Genomic DNA, 20,431 nt, shown 5'->3' on the forward strand with positions numbered 1-20,431 from the left:
CTTCCTATTGGACCGCAGCCTGAGAGTACCACCACACATGAGTGCACTGGCTCTCAGAATATAGTTCATGGGACGTTGGTTGCCAGCGTGTCTCTGGTGAAGCTGAGTCAGCCATTAGGGGGAGACAAATAGCAATAAATAATAGAGCTACAAACATCAGTGAAGTCCGTTCTGTCAGTATCATGATCTGTCAACGACCAGTCTAATCTGGCTGCAATATGAAATAATAAAGCTCATTCAGTTCAATGTGTGAATAAGTAGACTTTTGTATCAAAATCCACAAAAATGAGTGTCTGCAAAACAAAAGACAGTTGAGCTGAGTCATTAACACTATCATGTAAATTCATGTCCTGTACCTTATAAGGATATGAAGAAGAATTGTGGCATTTATTTTAAACATTAAAAGCAATTTATGGAAAAGCAGAGAAGTGAATCAAATAAATATTAAAAAAGTATAGTTAATTCAAATCTAGATAATAGTGAAAAGTATAGTAATGCTATCATTTACGTTATTTTAACAGTTTATTGTTGTACACATTATTACATTGTATATGCTCTATTAAGTATTTGTTAATCATTACTAAATGATGTGAAAGCCTTCAAGAAATTGTTTGTAAAACATCTATAAACATTATTTGGATGGCTGTTATAAGGTTGCAACTGATGATTATAATGCCTTGTTAAATGGTTAATAATCACTTTGTAAAGCATCTATAAACATTATTTAGATAGATAGTTAATAGTTTGTTAATGGTTAATAATTGGTTTCTGGCCCATCTATCTATCTATGTAATGTTTATAGATGTTTTACAAATGATTTACGTAGAGCGAGCACAAGCGCGAGCAACAGGACGCTGACTGTCGTTGACTTAACAGCCACAGGTGTTGCTGTTAACAAGACATTTCTGATTCTTACATAGAGTCCCTTTAAAGGTTTACAAATCATATGGTAATCATTAACAAATACTTAGTGGAGTATATCAAATGTTACGTGTACAAAGTAATAAAGTAATCAGAATGTAATTGTTATTGTCTCCTATCAGCTATGATACAATACAGAATTTATAAAACTCATTTCACATTACACAAACTAATGATAATAATTAGTTCATATTATCAATTATCATTTCATTGTTTTTTAACAGTAAAATAACTGTTAACTAAGTTTAATGAAATATAAATTTCCCATTTATAAATGATGGTTATTATAAAGTGTCAAATACTTTTGATTCATCAACATTTCAAGAAAAAACAGATGTTCAAGGTGCGTTGAGTTAAATATGGTTTGAGTTAAATAATATTTAACTCATCGAGTAGAATAAACATTTGATATACAAAACTTGAAATCTCATGATGTCAGCAGTTGAATCAACAACAAGCAATTCACAAGCACGGTAGAATTGGAGATGCTCCCCTCCTGGACTACTGCTGTCTGGGAACGAACTGGAGTTTTACTGGCTGTATCGGCTGGAACAAGGAGTTAAACTCCAACGGAATCTAAAGGGAGAAATTAATATCAAATCAGGGACATGACAGCGGAGTAGGAGGACAGTCTGAATGCACGTGAATGTGTGCGTTGCTGTGCGTGGAGTGTTACTATTACCACAGTGTCTTTGCACGTTTCCACGGTGTATTTCTGCAGGAGACGGACAAGGACCATCTTCAGGGTGAGGACAGCGTAGCGCATCCCGACGCAGTTACGAGGACCGAGCCCAAACGGCATGTACGCGTACGGGTTCACCTCCTCCCCGCTGTCTTTACTGAACCTGCACACACACAGAGAGGCACACAGATACTCTTAAGACCATGAAGACGGCGCTGAGAGAGCAGAGCTATGCATACTGGAACAAGTTGGAGTAAAAGCCATCATGATCCTACAAAGTATTATGTAATGTAATATTTTAAGTCAGGCATAAAAAGGTCCTGACACTAGAGCTAAACAAGACTGCAACTTGTACTGATATCTGACAAATAGTAAATGGACTTGCATTTATATGGAGCCTTTCTAGTCTTCTGTCCTCTCAAAGCGCTTTACACTACATTTCAACATTCACTCATTCACACACACATTCACACACATATTCACACACACATTCACACACACACTGATGGCAGAGGCTGCCATGCAAGGAGCCAACCTGCCCATCAGTATCTGATCTAAATATCACAACTGTCAATCAATTATAAATAAAATATTTAATCGCATGATTGTCCATATTAATCACAATTAATTGCAAATTAATCACACATTTTTCATCTGTTCAAAATGAACCTTAAAGGGAGATTTGTCGAGTATTTAATCCTCTTATCAACATGGGAGTGGACAAATATGCTTCTTTATGCAAATGTATGTATATATTTATTATTGTAAATCAATTAGCAACACAAAACAATGACAGATATTGTCCAGAAACCCTCACAGGTACTGCATTTAGCATAAAACAATATGCTCCAATCATAACATGGCAAACTGCAGCCCAACAGGCAACAACAGCTGTCAGTGTGTTGACTATGACTTGCCCCAAACTGCATGTGATTATCATAAAGTGGGCATGTCTGTAAAGGGGAGACTCGTGGGTACCCATAGAACCCATTTACATTCACTGATCTGGAGGTCGGAAGACCCCTTTGAAAATGATCATGTCAGTTTTTCCTCTCCAAAATTCAACGTAAGTTTGGAGTGTTATTTAACCTCCTTCACAAGCTAGTATGACATGGTTGGTACAGATGGATTCATCAGGTTTTTCTAGTTTCATGTGATACCAGTATCTTCACTCCAGCTTTAAAACTGAGACTGCTACAACCGAAAAAATGCAAGTTGCGTTAAAGCGTTAAAGAAATTAGTGACGTTAAAACAAATTTGCGTTAACGCGTTATTATTGCGTTAACTTTTCACACACTGATGGCACAGCCTTTGGGGACAATTTGGGGTTCAGTGTCTTGTTCAAGGACACTTGGACATGTGGACTGGAGGAGCCGCGGATCGAACCGTTGTTCTTCCGATTGGTGGACGACTCTCTCTACCTCTAAGCCACAGCCATATCTTTTAATGGAATTGCAATAACCATCTAGTCACCAGTAGAGTGGACATAACAGTGAAGTTTGGTGCAGCTGCAGATGTTGAGTAAACCGTTCACTGTACGGAACATTAGATAGATATTACTTTCTTTTGTTTCTTATTTCTTACTTTTATTCGCGGGAGTTGAAATATTTCACCTCAAGCAAGACATTTGTGTGTTGTGTTGCAAAAGCCTATCGGCGTTGAGATTCACCTACTGTCATCACTGACGTTGTGGAATCAGAAATGGAGGAACAAAATATTACAGCTGTTTGTGGTCACCTGGAGCTACGAGAGCTCATCATATTTTTACAGAACCCGGACAAAACTCTCTGTATAAATGCATGTCTATAAACCACAGACTGTCTATGGTAGAAACAACAACGTCGCTACCAAATATAGGCCTAGATGACTTTATATTGAGTGTTGATGGAGTTAGCGTAGCCTGGCACTCATCGATCCGAACTCCGTTCAGAAAACAAGCATTTTAAAAGTTGTTTGCTTGTCGTCATGCGGACAGACCTGACAAAGCAAGAATTCAGACTTTTTACAAATCTGAATCATTATGTAGTTATTTTGGCATCATCTTGATCTGTTTATTGAAATTAAATCACAGCTCAGTCTGTTTATTTTGGGTTCATACCGCAGTAGCGACGTGAGTCTTGCTAGATACAGTCAGTGCAATGGGACTGTATGTGAACACAGCTCGCCGCCGGGTGATGTTATGTTATTTTCTGACATATCTGGGACTTCCTCAACATGAACGAAGCAGCAACAGTGGTTATTTCTGCCTTGGTTGATGGCGGAAGTTGTTGGTATGGAGACAAGCTCCTTCTCCTCTTCGCGCGAATGAACACAATGATACCGCGAGTAAATCGAGGCGAAAATGTGCTTGGCTCTTGGTCTGAACACAGCATTAGTATGACAGCTGACCTGTGGCATGTCGTCTACTCGTGCTACTGTACTACATTTTAGCATTTACCATATCCCGTAATGTTACTTGTGGCCACTGTGTAGAAGTTGTCAGCTGCTGCTTCCAAGGTCAAGAATGAACTTTCAGTCCCAACTTTGAAGCCAACATGGACAAGAAATGGTCAGTAAAATGTGACCAAACTCCAGAACCAGAGTGTGTGAACCTTGTGGTGGGAATGTTTTGTCAAAAGTCACATAGTCTCCACATTGTCTTGTGGAGGAAGAGGAGGTTCTCTCTCATAGATTCATTAATGAAGAGAATGAAAGCGTAGTACAGTGCATGTTTACCTCTCTGGTCTGAAAAGCTCAGGTGAGCTCCAGAAGCGTGGGTCCTTGTGTAACAGGTGCACAGGAATGCCAACTATGGTTCCTTCAGGGATGGTGATGCCGTGGACCTGCACCGTTTTTTTGCACATCCTCTCGAGCCGAGGTGCAGTGGGAAGCAAACGCTGGGACTCACAGATAACCTGGTCCAGGTACTGAAGACCGAGCACATCCTCATATGAAACGGGAGCCTACAGGCAAAAGGTGAAGGAGGCATCAAACACAGAGATAAACAGATGAGGATTAGGATGTTGAATGATTTATTACATATGGCAACGGATCACATGCAAAGTTACTGTACATCTTTGGGCAGGCTGGCATCGAGTTCTTCCTGCAAGGTCTGCATCGCATCAGGGTTGGTGGCCAGATTGTAAAGGATGTACGTGAGAGTGACACTGGTGGTCTCATAGCCACCAAAGATGAAAATGAAAGCCTGGGAAAGGATCTCGTGCTCAGTCAAACCTACATCAAAGTCAAGAGAAAAGTTCAGCTAGAAAACTACTTTCACAAGCGCAGACTTTGACATTTATCTTCACACCAAACACATACAGTTCATTCATTCTAAAAATATATGAAGAAAATCTTGGTGTCTATTTCAGGAGCTTATTCAAAGTACTCTGCTACTACTGTTATTATTGTTGATTATTATTCACTTAATTGGCTTTTAATGTCAAAAGGAGTTTAAAAGATAGGTACACATTTAATGCTTACATCTGACATTATCAAAGCCAATATCAAAATGATCAGAATCACTTAAAGGGGACATATCATGCTCATTTTCAGGTTCATACTAGAACATGTTTACATGCTTTAATGTTCAAACAACACTTCATTTTTCTCATCAAGTCAATAATTGGATGTGCCAGAATTTTCTTCAGCTGATCAAAGACAAAACTGAGGTCGTAGTTTTTGGAGCCAAAAAGGAAAGATTAAAGGTTAGTGCTCACCTACAATCTGTAATACAATGTCTGTAATGACCAAGCCAGAAATCTTGGTGTAGTCATGGACTCTGACCTGAGTTTTAACAACCATATTAAGACAATTATAAAGACAGCCTTCTATCACCTGAAGAATAGAGCAAGAATTAGAGGACTGATGTCTCAGAACGCTGCTCCTAGAATCCTCACTAAGACCAAGAAAGTGGATCATATCAGTCCAGTTCTGAGGTCTCTACACTGGCTCCCTGTCTCTCAGAGAACTGATTTCAAAATACTACTAATAATACTACTAATAATACAAAGCACTAAACGGTTCAGGGCCAAAATACATTTCTGATCTTCTGCTATGTTCTGAACCATCCAGACCTCTCAGGTCATCTGGATCAGGTCTGCTTAGTGTCCCCAGAGACACAACTAAACATGCAGAAGCAGCGTTCAGTTTTTATGCACCAAATATTTGGAACAAGCTCCCAGGAACCTGCAGGACCGCTCCAACTCTGGGTTCTTTTAAATCAAAGCTAAAAACTGTCCTTTTGCTGCTGCCTTTAATTAAACCAGATAATGATCTGATACTGCACTAGAGCTTTTACTCGTGTGTTAGACTCTACTTTAGCTTCGATCCTAGCTTTTATTTTTAGCTTGTTTTTATTTTCTAATCTTTAATGTTTTTATAACTGTTTTAATTATGACTTAATGTTCTTTTGCACTTTGTTGCAATATTCTTGAATGTTTGTGTAAAGCACTTTGAATTGCCCTATTGTTGAAATGTGCTCTACAATTAAAGCTGCCTGTCTGCCTCTGTCTGAAACGCCTGTCTCTTTAAGACCCCCCTCCTGAAAAAGCCCAGTCTGCTCTGATTAGTTTAGAAAAGATATTTTAAGAAAAATACTGTGCACCTTTGCAAAGGTAGTTCTCAAGCTGTGGGCAGTATATTCTAATGAGCCCCTTTAATCTGAGAGTTATTTTCTTGATAATCAATTAGTCTCATACATAGACTCTTGTTTCTCCTGATCTGAATGACTCGGTGAAGATGCAGAACAATTCCAATGTAAATGAAGAACAGAGTGCTGATGAATTCTGAGAGCAGAGCCTTTAACTCTTAGGTGAGAGGTCAGATCACTCTCAATATTAACAAATGCAGACAGAAGGATTCACAAATGTATTTTGTCATTTATATATAAATGACTCTCCACAAAAATATTTTTCAATGCACAAAAAAATAGTTATCGTTGTATATAAATGTAAAAAAAAAATCCACATAAAAAAATAAGGTTCACAAATATATTTCTGATGCAAACACAAATATATGTATTTAAAAGTATATGCAATGTTCATCAAAAACACATTTGGATGTTGTTACATTTATATACTTTATATACAACGGTTGAACCTGCATTTACAAACTGCTGTCATGTGTGAACTTCACTGCATCTGTTTAGGGGGTTTTATGAGACTTGACCATTTTTAAACAGGGAATTATCTGTAGCCAATCAGATGTCTCCCTCCTTATCAGTCAAACACATGAGCAAGTCCCCACGAGGGTATGATTTACGTCATATTTAATGACTTATAGCACATGGTCTAAAGTGCATTTGGGGCTTGTCCAACTCCAATTTTGCTAGTTAAGCGGCGCATAATCTGGGCACAAACTAAGACACATGGGGCAAAGGGGTTATATTTAGACTCTTAATCAATTAAACCAATCAGACTGTCAGCTCCAGAGTCTGAAATTATTTTTTTTCCTCACCTGCCACTCTGCCAGGTCACTAAACATTTCTACCTGACACTCAATTTATTTGTCTGCCGCTCCTGAGATCTATGTAGAACGCTTTAGAGTTGTAATCACTGAGTCAGTGGTACCAGACAGTAGAAATATGGAATATATTATGTAAGTTATATTATTATATATTATATTATGTATGTATCAATTACGCAATCCCTTTGTGCTGCCTCAAGATAGCAACGCGCCAATAAAGCACCTGACCATACCTCATTTTAAGACCAACACGCCCATGGGCTCATAAATGAGCGCCAGTACATTTGCTACTTACACAACGCTGGGCGTGAAAATGATAACTGAGTCAGTCTGAAACTAGCAATGATAGCCATTTGTGCTGCGCTGTGCGCCGCTTTGCGCCAGGTGTCAGATAGGGCACCTCGACTTTCATGAATTGCTACTGTGGTGCAAACTTACCTTTACTTGGCTGATCATGTTCACTCTTTATGTCTGTTTCTGGTATCTCATTCTGGACCATCACCTGCAGGAAGTCTGCTCGAACCTAGATCAGCACAGAGAACTTTCAACACCAACACAAATCGGAGAGTTGTAACAACTTTCCCGTCTCACTCTTGACAAGACAGCGAATAAGTGTATTTCCCAAAATGTTGAGCTATTCCTTTTAATTCTCTACAACATTTTTTTTTCACGTGGTACAGATGACATGCTTACAGATTTGTCTGCACGATGCTCGTCTTTAAATCTCTTGATAATGTTGTAGAAATAATCCACACTGAGTCTGGGCATGACTTCAATATTCAGGAGCTTCAACAGACGGCTGGCAAAAGGAAATATCACTGAAAGGAGACCAAAGGGTTGTTTACCAAAATGTGCATACTTGTGATCCCAACGTACGTTACCTGATTAAATGAGGTGAAAGTAGCACATACTTAATAAAAAGAAAGGCCACAATCTGAAGTTCAGGATCTTCTTGAGATGAATATTAAGTGGGTCATCTGGATCGTTTATGGAGTTTGCCTCAACACTGAAAGATGCACTGGTCACAACGTCCAAACTATAAGGTGCCATGAATCTACGGCAAAAGAAAAGAGAGGTGGTCTTGTTTTAGGAACTAACATGGGTTAAGTGCTACCATATCTCATTTATTTTATGCCAAACAATGTGATCAATTCGGACTCGTTTCCGGTGGGGGTTGGCCTCCGCCAGGGCTGTGCTTTGTCACCAGTCCTGTTGGTGATATTCATGGACAGGATATCGAGGCGTAGTCGAGGGGAGGTGGGTTTGCATTTTGGTGTGCTGAATATCTCATCGCTACTTTTTGCAGATGATGTGGTCCTGTTGGCATCATCAGTCTGTGACCTCCAGCACTCACTGGATCATTTCGCAGCTGAGTGTGAAGCGGCCGGGATGAGGATCAGTGCCTCTAAATCTGAGGCCATGGTTCTCAGCAGGAAACCGGTGGATTGCCTACTCCGGGTAGGGAATGAGTCCTTACCCCAAGTGAAGGAGTTCAAGTACCTCGGGTCCTTGTTCGCAGGTGAGGGTACAATGGAATGTGAGATTGGCCGGAGAATCGGAGCAGCGGGGGGGGGCGGTATTGCATTCGCTTTACCGCATCGTCGTGACGAAAAGAGAGCTGAGCAGGAAGGCAAAGCTCTCGATCTACCGGTCAGTCTTCGTTCCTACTCTCACCTATGGTCATGAGGGCTGGGTCATGACCCAAAGAACTAGATCGTACAAGCAGCCGAAATGGGTTTCCTCAGGAGGGTGGCTGGCGTCTCCCTTAGAGATAGGGTGAGGAGCTCAGTCATCCGTGAGGGACTCGGAGTAGAGCCGCTGCTCCTTTGCGTTGAAAGGAGCCAACTGAGGTGGTTCGGGCATCTAGTACCCCTCCCTCCACCCCACCCACCAGCTGGGAGGAGGCCACGGGGAAGACCCAGGACTAGGTGGAGAGATTAGATCTCCACACTGGCCTGGGAACGCCATGGGATCCCCCAGTCAGAGCTGGTTAATGTGGCCCAGGAAAGGGAAGTTTGGGGTCCCCTGCTGGAGCTGTTGCCCCGAGACCCGACCCCGGATTAGAGGTTGAAGATGAGTGAGTGAGCAAACAATGTGCTGATATGATGGTATGAAGCAGATTAACAACATACTGTTTGACATCAACGGGTTCATCCAAATTTGTTCGTCCGAGTTTTTCAGTGAGTTGGTCTGCATAGCGAGCAACGATGGGAAAAACCTTCAAAAAAAAAAGCAGAGATGTTTAATGTTGATGTTCTGTACACATGTATTTCTATCATTGATGCCAACTTCTCTCAGTGGGTCTACGGGCAGACTGGAGGCCCATATATGTTGGTGTTTCTGCAACTACGGACATTTTTAAGTCCCAGCAATTCAATTTGGGATTTTTGTTAATGCTTCATAAATAGAGACACAGTGTTATTAACCATCTTGACATAAACAATAATTACTAAATAATGTGATTTAATTAACTTTATGAAGCATTTTATGGGTCCAAACACCAATTTTCTTCATGTCCCACAACTGTGGTCTCAATGTTGAGATACGTAAAATGAGCTAATTCAATTATAATATGACATTATGTCAAATGGAAATGTTTCATATACATATTACTTTACACCATATTAAAATATTTTTTTGTTTACAAATCATTTATAAGATTTTTTCATTTAAATGCTCCTGTCCCACACTTCTGAGTCCTTACCGCGACACTGAACAAATGCAACAGTAAAAGTTTTATTCACGATAGTAAGTGAGTGTAAGTGAGCACATGGATGACAGGTTGGGCCGCTCATATAGGTGACCCTCAAGATCCAGAAAAACAAGGTGAAGATCACCTTTTCTTCTTATTGTGTGTCCTTACCACACAGCTTAGTGATTGTGTGTTTTGAACTACATTAAAAAATAACTTAATATTACTGTTGAATTCATGTTCAGTTTATTAGATGCTAAGAGTCAAAGCTAACGTAGCAAACCTTGCTAGCTACCATTTATCTGAAATATTAGCAAAGATGTCATTTCCGCAACATGTCCTTACTGCAACAGCTTTAGGTGTTGCGGTAAAGACATGACACATTAGAATTGCAATATCAATGGTTACTGTCTACATTTTTCAGGGTGTAGAGAAAATCATGAAATCCCCTATTTTTAAAAAATGTTTTATGTCAATATTTACAATGATGCAAAAAGCTTGATGAAAATGAATTTAAATGTCTTAAAAATATTATAGAATTTAAAAAAGCAAAATGTATAAAATGAACTTTATTGTTTTGTTACGGTGAGGACATTTATTAAGAACAATGATGAAAAACCATAAAAAATTAAAGCTGCAAGCTGCGATGAACGGGCCCTCCCACCTCCCCGCGCATCGGGGGTACTGGCGTGACGCTGATCAACGCGGCCAGGCACAACCGGAACTCCGATGAGTTCAATGAGGCCTGTCACAAGACTCTACGACAAACAGTTCATGAGTTATGAAAGGGGGCGTGGCTAACGTGAAGGGGCGGGGATAACCTTCACCAATGAAACAGGAACTCTCTCCTGAGTGGTATGACACCTCCCACAAGAGTCTATGACGTTCATTGGAAACTCACCATTTAATAACTTTTCATCCTTAAGGTCTTAAGATGGTTCTGACCAAATTTCAAGTCGATCTGATGAAATCGGTAGGAGGTGTTCGTTAAAGTACACAACCTATAAAACGCTAAAAATGGGCGAAAATCGCATATTAAATTCAAAATGGCTGACTTCCTGTTGAGTTCTGGGCATACCTCCAAGAGGCTTTTTTGTGTCTCCACATGTTACATATGTCCGCCAAATTTCATACTTGTAGGTGAAACCGGAGCGAGGAACTCAATTTTTCCAATTTTCTAGGGGGTACTAGCGAGTCATTTTGCAACGTCCGAGTCCGAGACCCTTAAAATATAAAAATTTTAACAGCGTCTGATAAATGTGCCAAGCTTAACAACTTTTTGAGCATGTTAAGGCCCTCAAAAAGGCAATTCATTCAAAGAAGAAGAATTCCTAGTTTCAATAAGGCCTTCGCTGACCTGACATTGTCGGTGCCCGGGCCCTAATAAACATGTTACGGATTAAAGGGACTGTTTGTAAGAATCAGAAATTGCTTGTTAACAGCGACACCTGTGGCCGTTAAGTCAATGAAAGTCAGCGTCCTGTTGCTCGCGCTCGCTCTACATAGACATGAATGAGCATCGCTCAAAACAGCATCGCTCAAAACACACGTCAGCTAAAAGCACAATATCACTCTATATTTCAGCTGCTTGGCAGTAATGTTAGCTGACCAGACCAAGGTCTCTCCATGAATCACTGCTGATCCTAGTGTTGGCTTTTCCTGCCTCAGCCTCCCGACCGCGGCCGGAGGGAACAGGGGAGACGCCGGAGTTTTGGTCGGAGACGATAACGTTTCTCTCTGCGGAGCCCCGTCACTTCACAAGACACGGGAAACCTCTGTTGGTCTGGAGGAGCTGCAGCAGTTATTTCTGCACAAACGTCCACTGTACATTCACTAGATATTCTCAGAGCTACTAACTCTTGCGTAGTGGAGTGTGCACGCATGCACGTGAGAGTGGAGCGAAAGAGCGAGAACGAGCGCAGTGTGTGAGTGAAGGCAGGCAGAGGAGCAGAGTACAGCAGAGACTCCGGTCCTGGAGACCAAAGCTACAGTCTCCCCCGCGTCCTCCGACCGCGGCCAACACTGTTTAACAGACGGGCTTCACTAGATACAACCAAGAGGTTTTGGTGCTTCACTGGAGTTTGTGTTGGAGTCTTGTCTGAACAGCGTAGCCACACGTGAGCGCGCATGGGACACCGACCCGGATTGATTTATACGTGTAAGAAGTTACAAACAGTCCCTTTCAAATCTTAACCACTAGATGTAATTTTGTGTACCTGTTTATATGTATTCCATACTCTGATGGTTAAAATTAAAATTCATAGAGGTCGATTTTTTAATATGGGAGGGTCAAAAGTGACCGTAGTTGCAGAAACACCCGTGTAGAGACACAACGTATCGCTGAACTAGGTCAAAGGAAGCAGATTGTAGACGTGGTTAGTGACCTTCGAGGTGAAACTAACCTGTTTCATTCTTCCACTGGTGAAGCATGGTGATAAGGTGCTCCGCATTCTTTTCCACCTTTCATCTTTAACTGCAGTAATTGCATCTTCCAAAGGTCCTGCCAGTTGATTTTCCTGTGAACAAAAGTACAGTTAGTTACAATGAATGTTTAGATTCTTGAGTTCCTCCAACATTTCTCCTGCTAATGTCGTCTGCTCCATGTGTGGAGGATATGGAATGTAACTTCCTATAGAGCTGAATTATCAGAAATCCAAGGGACAAATAGCCTATCTGAATCAAAATGACACTGTATCAATCCTGACATGAGTATTGCTGGAAGTGGTCATCGGTACACAGTACAGGTTCTCTGTGAGATTCATAATGGCAATTCATAACGGCACTGCTGTAATTTATCAATACAATGTTCACGTCCTTTTTGCAAAATAATGAGTGAACTTTTCGTCAGAACTTTTTTCTATTTGTAAACAAATATAATGAATGAAACACCTACTATAGAAGATGCATAACCCAATTATTATAATATAGCAATAACACCATAGCTGATGATGACTGAGTCACAAGAGATTGCTGATAGCGGCTGATACACACGCTAACATGTGAATAACAGTGCTAGCACTTGTTTTTTTTCCACTTCAACACCGGACAGGAGAGGTTTAATAGGGATGTCAAAATGCCTCGTTTGACATTTATTAGCCTCGGTGATTTCCAGCAGGATCAGTAGATTATACATTTTTACTAAAACCACAGATGCGTCTCACTTCTCCAAGTCGTGTGTTCTCTAATGTCACTTGTGAAACAGTGAAGAATGTTGTTAGGGTTGTTATTTTCCAGTTGCCTCAGAAGTTGTGTGTGCGGCCTGCTGTAATCCTCAAGCATGAATCTCTAACTCTCTGTGTAACCCACAGGATATTACTACAAATCCAAACTGACAGATTTGAAGGAGGGACACATAGCTGCCCTTTTTCCCCTTATGGTTCAGCAAAATATGTTTGAGTTATGAACTTCAAAATGATGAGATACTCTTCGGCGTGATAGGTGGATGTAATATAGTTTTCCTAATATCGTCTGAGAACAGAGGATTTGCCATACCATAAGTATATCTCCACGTTTGTTGTTCTGACATCACTGCAGGAGAACGTGTTGTTTACTATGCCCAAGGGGGGGGGGGGGGTATGCCCAAGGGGGGGCATAGTAAACAACACGTTCTCCTGCAGTGATGTCTTCCCTGCAGAGCGCTGCATGGAGCTTCCCAGAGTTGTGTAATTTGAGAGCAAACACAATGACATGATGTCATAGAAAACTAACTCCAAATGTTACAATGTCACTGAACATGAGATGCGGAATTTTCATGTGTAGTCTGGTGTACAATAACATGCAACGAGATGACTCTCTTACCCTGCGGTTGGTAAACACAGAGTAGCACTCCTTCACCAGCACAGTTTTAATCATCTCAGGGTCTGCCACCATTATCGCCGGTGATCGTGCATCATACATCCTGCACAAAAAACACATCACAGTCTAAAGTACGAGCTACTGATTAAACAGAAATGTTTTATAAAGCAATCCAAATCTTCGCCAATTCCTACGAGAAAAGAAATATCATTATCTTTCTGTGGCAAGTTATCCTTTCACAACAAACACTAGGCTGTCCATAGCTGACATAAACCTGAATGGTGTTTTATGTGCATGCAGTAAAATGACAAAAAATGATTTAAAAAAAAAAAAAAAAAGGTAATTTGTAGGGCTGTCAAAGTTAACGCGATAATAATGCGTTCACACAAATTCGTTTTAACGCCACTAATTTCTTTAATGTATTAATGTAACTAGCAATATTTAGGTTGTAGTAAGCTCAGAGTGAAGATACTGGTATCATACGGAATGAGAAAACCTAAGGAATCCATCGGTACCAACCATGTCATACTAGCTTCTCTCAAAGGAAGTTAAATAATGCTTTAAACCCACGCTACATTTTGGCGAGGAAAAACTGTCATGGCCATTTCCAAAGGGGTCCCTTGACCTCTGACCTCCAGATCAGTGAATGTAAATGGGTTCTATGGGTACCCACGAGTCTCCCCTTTACAGACATGCCCACTTTATGATAATCACGTGCAGTTTGGGGCAAGTCATAGTCAAGTCAGCACACTGACACACTGACAGCTGTTGTTGTCTGTTGGGCTGCAGTTTGCCATGTAATGATTTGAGCATATTGTTTTATGCTAAATGCAGTACCTGTGAGGGTTTCTGGACAATATCTGTCATTGTTTTGTGTTGGTAATTGATTTACAATAATAAATATATACATACATTTGCATAAAGCAACGTATTTGACCACTCCCATGTTGGGGTGTGACGAAATATCATGCCACGAAATATCGCAATATAAAAACGTGACGATATGCATTGTCGAGATGAAAAACTGAATGGCGATATCAGGGCATAATAGGTACTACGTACATACGGGATCCGTGGCTAAAGCTGCAGCCTCTTCCTGCTGCTGTTCAGGGCCTCTGGTAGGAGGCTGAGTATGCGTCATATCTTCGGGGTACAACACATGCACAGTAAAATCTGGTCTGCCATCGCCGAAATTGAACCAATCGCAACGCACGGCCGCAGCTTCAGTAACACTGTGCATGTGTTATACCCCGTGACCCAGCCTCCTTCCTATAGGCCTTGCTATCACACACAGCTTCAGTGAACAGCTGATCAGAGAGGCTGCGGTGGAGACTAGTTGACTACGCCTGTTGCTGTTAGTAAGTGCAATAACTTTGCAAGTGTAAAGCCAAGATCCGTTATTACACCTGTTCAACGAGCATAAACATGATGAAACGGTTAAACATGGAGGAAAGCAACGTTTCAATCTGCTCTGTCTGCAGTCTCTCATCCTCCACCGCTGTTTACACAAGCAGAGCGCGTTAGCTCGGCGGCTAACAGCTTACAGTAAAAACGTGTAAGTGATTTAGTTGAGTTGTGAATGACTTTAGTTCCTCTAGTAAGCCATGTTTCAGTGAATGTGTCCGAGGAGTTTATAGTGAAGGGAGGGACAGAAGACGTGAAGCGGTGACGTGCTGTTATTGACGAGGCTGAGGCAGAGGACAGAGGACAGGAGGAAGGACTGATACTGACTGATGGAGGACAGAAGGACAGGAGGCCAGGAGGAAGGACTGATACTGACTGATGGAGGACAGTAGGACAGGAGGAAGGACTGATACTGACTGATGGAGGACAGAGGACAGGAGGAAGAACTGTTACTGACTGATAGAGGACAGGAGAACAGGAGGAAGAACTGATAATGACTGATGGAGGACAGAGGACAGGAGGACAGGAGGAAGAACTGATACTGACTGATGGAGGACAGGAGGACAGGAGGAAAGACTGATACTGACTGATGGAGGACAGAGGACAGGAGGAAACACTGTTACTGACTGATGGAGGAGAGAGGACAGGAAGAGAGAGGACAGGAGGAAGGACTGATACTGACTGATGGAGGACAGAGGACAGGAGGAAGAACTGTTACTGACTGATGGAGGACAGAGGACAGGAGGAAGAACTGTTACTGACTGATGGAGGACAGAGGACAGGAGGACAGAGGACAGGAGGAAGGACTGATACTGACTGATGGAGGACAGGAGGACTGAGGACAGGAGGAAGGACTGATACTGACTGATGGAGGACAGAGGACATGAGGACAGAGGACAGGAGGAAGGACTGGCACTGACTGATGGAGGCCAGGAGGAAGGACTGATACTGACTGATGGAGGACAGAGGACAGGAGGATGGACTGATACTGACTGATGGAGGACAGAGGACAGGAGTAAGGACTGATACTGACTGACGGAGGACAGGAGGACAGAGGACAGGAGGACAAGAGGACGGACTGATGCTGACTGATGGAGGACAGAGGACAGGAGGATGGACTGATACTGACTGATGGAGGACAGAGGACAGAGGACAGAGGACAGGAGGAAGGACTGATACTGACTGACGGAGGACAGGAGGACAGAGGACAGGAGGAAGGACTGATACTGACTGATGGAGGACAGAGGACAGGAGGAAGGACTGATACTTACTGATGGAGGACAGAGGACAGCATTGTTTTGCATTTTATGTCTTTTGAATAAAAGGCTATTTTTTCAGTCATATTTTCATCATTCAAGTTTTGTTAAAATTATTGTTATAATATCGTATCGTATTGAGATCGTGAACCCAATATCGTGTATCGTATTGTGAGCTGAGTGAATTGTCACACCCCTACTCCCATGTTGATAAGAGTATGAAAAACTTGACGAATCTCCCTTTAAGGTACATTTTGAACAGATAAAAAATGTGTGATAACTTGCAATTAAATATTTGAATTGATCGACAGCCCTAGTATTTTATTCAACTTTATATCCTACTTGTCAGGATAATATTTTAATACAAGGTGATATAACAGATTTCTATATTGAAAAAAGGTCCCGAAATGACCTTTTACAAAAAATAAAGACACATTTTAACAATTGGATAAACAACAAATAACATATGTCATATGTCACCCAGTGGTGGAAAAATACTGTACTTATGTACAATTTTGAGGAGCTTGTACTTGTATTTCCATTTTCTGCTAGTGTATAATTCTCCTCTTTTAAATTCAATAGGCCACACACTAAATACACTATTTGACAGATAAAGTTCCTTGTTTCTTCTCAGGTTAAAGGGACTGTTTGTAAGAATCAGAAATGTCTTGTTAACAGCAACACCTGTGGCTGTTAAGTCAACGAAAGTCAGCGTCGGGTTCGCACTTGCTCGCTCTACATAGACACGAACAAGCATCGCTCAACACATTGAGGCGACACACGTCAGCTAAAAGCACAATATCACTCTATAGTTCAGCTGCTTGGCAGTAATGTTAGCCGACCAGACGAAGGTCAAAGTCTCCCGTCACGGGCTAGATGTTCTAAAGCCTGAAAACAGAGCCATGAGGAGGAGCAGAAGTCTAGTTTTCTTTCAGAACACTTGAATTACAATATGCTGAAAGGCTATTATGGAATTTTTTCCCAATGATGCCAAAAATATACTGCCTACTGCAGCTTTAAAGAAATAAGTAGCACTAAAAAAAAATGTGCGTTAACGCATTATCGTGTTAACTTTGACAGCCCTGTTGAAAACTGTTTATTTTAGATCCAAAATGATTATTCCCGAGGATGCACCACATCCTGAAACATCTGTACGTGCATGTTTTAGACCTTACTGTCATTCCCTCACTTTAAAGATGCCTCAAGTACCCCCGCACGCGCGCACGCACACACACACACACACACACACACACACACACACTCTCCCCTACTGGAAGTAAAGGATCTGAGCACTTCTTCCACCACTGATATGATATCAGTGATATCACCTGTGGGAGGAGGAGAGACTCAACAACAACTCACCCCCAGACGTCTCCATACTTGGCTAGGCACTCATTGTCAAAAGAAAGTCCCTGCAAGGAATTCAAAAAAACGTGTTGATGGATTTATTGAAAGAATAAAGAGGATTCATTAGAAAGATATTATAAACACACCCATCTTCTGTTCTCAATCAGCCTATAGCAACACTATCAACAGCTCACACAGCCTGCCAGTCTCTGAGGTGTGTGTGTGTGTTGGTGTTAGTGTCCTCTTACCTTCCTAAACTACAGCAGTGTTAGTGTTAGTGTTCTCTTACCTTCCTAAACTACAGCAGTGTTAGTGTTAGTGTTCTCTTACCTTCCTAAACTACAGCAGTGTTGGTGTTAGTGTCCTCTTACCTTCCTAAACTACAGCAGTGTTGGTGTTAGTGTCCTCTTACCTTCCTAAACTACAGCAGTGTTGGTGTTAGTGTCCTCTTACCTTCCTAAACTACAGCAGTGTTAGTGTTAGTGTTCTCTTACCTTCCTAAACTACAGCAGTGTTGGTGTTAGTGTTCTCTTACCTTCCTAAACTACAGCAGTGTTAGTGTTAGTGTTCTCTTACCTTCCTAAACTACAGCAGTGTTGGTGTTAGTGTCCTCTTACCTTCCTAAACTACAGCATTGTTGGTGTTAGTGTCCTCTTACCTTCCTAAACTACAGCATTGTTGGTGTTAGTGTCCTCTTACCTTCCTAAACTACAGCAGTGTTGGTGTTAGTGTCCTCTTACCTTCCTAAAGTACAGCAGTGTTCCGAGGAAAGGAAAGGGTCTTGGTCCGGGTATTCCGCGTTTTTTGTAAAACCTATATGGCCAAATGCCATACCTATATTATAAAAAAAGACAGAGTTATACTTTTTACACGAATATGGATGCATATTGTAACAGATAGCGAGCAGTCGTTATTGTAGGACTGTAAAAGAGCTTGAGAAACCGCAGCCTACTACGTATCCACTACTCACAGTAATATGAGGGTGAAACAGAGAGCCAGTAAAGTCCAGGTAGTCGCTGAAAACATGGTGAAGAGGAACATGTTGTTTGTGGAGGAGGAACAGCTGGACGCAGAGAGGAAGAATGAAGAAGTGCGCAGAGAAACTTGTGACCTAAAAGCTCGCTGCTGGGCGGAGCTCTGGGCTCGAGCTCCAGGAAGAGATTCATGCTGTTGTGATTCGAGTCTTGAACGAAGTTTTTTTTTTTTATTGAACAAATTGAGATTTACAAACAACATGGCTATCATCGGATACCCAGACCATCATGGCTCATAGATCATTGCATTAGAGTAACAGGACAAGGTGCATACAGAACAAGAACAGATCAAATATGTAAAATTATACATGAAAATAATAATAACTTAAACGAAGGGCTATAGGGCTGTACCTGTAATTCATATTCTTCTATTACACTAAGAAGTTTCAAAGCATTTTTGTTTTTCATGACTTTAAGGGCTATTATGTGAGAAAGAAACTCTGTATGAAACACATTAAACCAGGTTTCATTTTCATATACTTGGATTTGTGCAAATACAATTTTCCAAGAATGAGAATGTTATTCAGCAGAAAGTCATCTTTGTTATTGTCCATGACAAGACCATAAACAATGTCCTTTTGAGAGAAGTTTCCCAGATGAGAAACTTTTGGGAAAAGCCAGTCATGTATATCATAAAGCCATAAAGCTCCAGAATACATACAATGAAAAAATAAATGATCAGTAGTTTCAGTGTCATCACAAAATACACAGTTATTGGTTTTAATTCCAAAGCGTTGTCGCAATAAGTCACTAGATGGATACACTCCTTTTAATATTTTAAAATGGATTTCTTTTGCTTTAGGAGTTATGGGGAATTTTAGATATTTAGTTTGTAACATGTGAATAGTTTCTTTCTGATAGATTTATGAAATTGAGTTTCTGTAAGATACTATAGGGTATGAGATGTGATTAAACATGTTTCTAATTGTTTTATTTGGGATTTTGATTTCATTTAAAGGGACTATTTGTAACTTTCAGAAATGCTTTTTAACAGCGACACCTGTGGCCGTGAAATCAACGTAAGTCAGCGCCGGGCTCGCGCTTGCTCGCTCTCAATATACCTGAACGAGCATCACTCAAAACAGTGAGGCGACACACGTCAGCTAAAACCACAATATCACTCTATATTTCAGCTGCTTGGCAGTAATGTTAGCTGACCAGACGAAGGTCTCTCCATGAACATGATTTAGATCTGATCCTAGTGTTGGCTTTTCCTGCCTAAGTGCAGGTTGAGGCAGCGGGGCTCTCCAGCGTGTCTCCCTGCTCTCTCCGCCCGCAGCCGGAGAGAGCAGAGGAGACACCGGCACCCGGTCGGTAACGAGAAGACAACGTAAATCTCTGTAGAGCTCCGTCACTTCACAAGACACGGAAAACCTCTGTTGGTCTGGAGGAGCTGCAGCAGTTATTTCTGCACAAACGTCCCCTGTGCATTCACTAGATATTCTCAGAGCTAAACTAACTCTTCTGCAGTGTGTAGTGAACGCGCGTTCACGTCTAGAGGTGGAGCGAGCTGAGCTGTCTGAGTGAAGGCGAGCAGGCAGAGGAGGAGGGTACAGCGGCTACACGCGAACGCACATATGCGAGCGCGCATGTGTGACGACCCGCTACATTTATGCGCGTACAAAGTTACAAATAGTCCCTTTAAGTCACAGCCACCCACTTAAAGTTGTGGGAGACGATCTGTGATAGGAGGAGGATTTGTTTAAATTCCTCTAATCAAGCATATAATAGATTTGGGGATGGCTTTAGTTATGGATTTAAATATGTCACGATTGCCAATGAAATTATATCTAAGACAAAAATTCTCATACGACATGATACAGCCACTACTATCAACTAAGTGAGTCACTGAGTC

The 20,431-nt window shown here is 41.3% G+C and overlaps 1 protein-coding gene across 2 annotated transcripts; it reads right to left on the reverse strand.

The window, feature by feature from the left end:
- Positions 1–1,134: 1,134 nt before the first annotated feature.
- On the reverse strand, positions 1,135–18,848 carry LOC119496041 (cytochrome P450 3A27-like). 2 transcript variants are annotated; one of them, XM_037783068.1, is made up of 13 exons: positions 18,513–18,583; positions 18,283–18,376; positions 17,558–17,607; positions 13,539–13,638; positions 12,143–12,256; positions 9,181–9,266; positions 7,960–8,102; positions 7,742–7,866; positions 7,487–7,571; positions 4,656–4,816; positions 4,319–4,545; positions 1,604–1,766; positions 1,135–1,497 (listed from the first exon to the last, which is right to left on the reverse strand). In XM_037783068.1, exons 1-13 carry the CDS (start codon positions 18,581–18,583, stop codon positions 1,423–1,425), a joined length of 1,494 nt encoding a protein of 497 aa, XP_037638996.1. In that variant the 3' UTR covers positions 1,135–1,422. The 2 variants fall into 2 exon arrangements, with proteins under 2 accessions (XP_037638996.1, XP_037638995.1); XM_037783067.1 differs by lacking the exon at positions 17,558–17,607 and having other exon boundaries at positions 18,513–18,848.
- Between the last annotated feature and the right edge of the window lie 1,583 nt (positions 18,849–20,431).

Source organism: Sebastes umbrosus, chromosome 10, assembly GCF_015220745.1.
Source record: "Sebastes umbrosus isolate fSebUmb1 chromosome 10, fSebUmb1.pri, whole genome shotgun sequence".
In the NCBI taxonomy this organism is placed as follows: Eukaryota; Metazoa; Chordata; class Actinopteri; order Perciformes; family Sebastidae; genus Sebastes; species Sebastes umbrosus.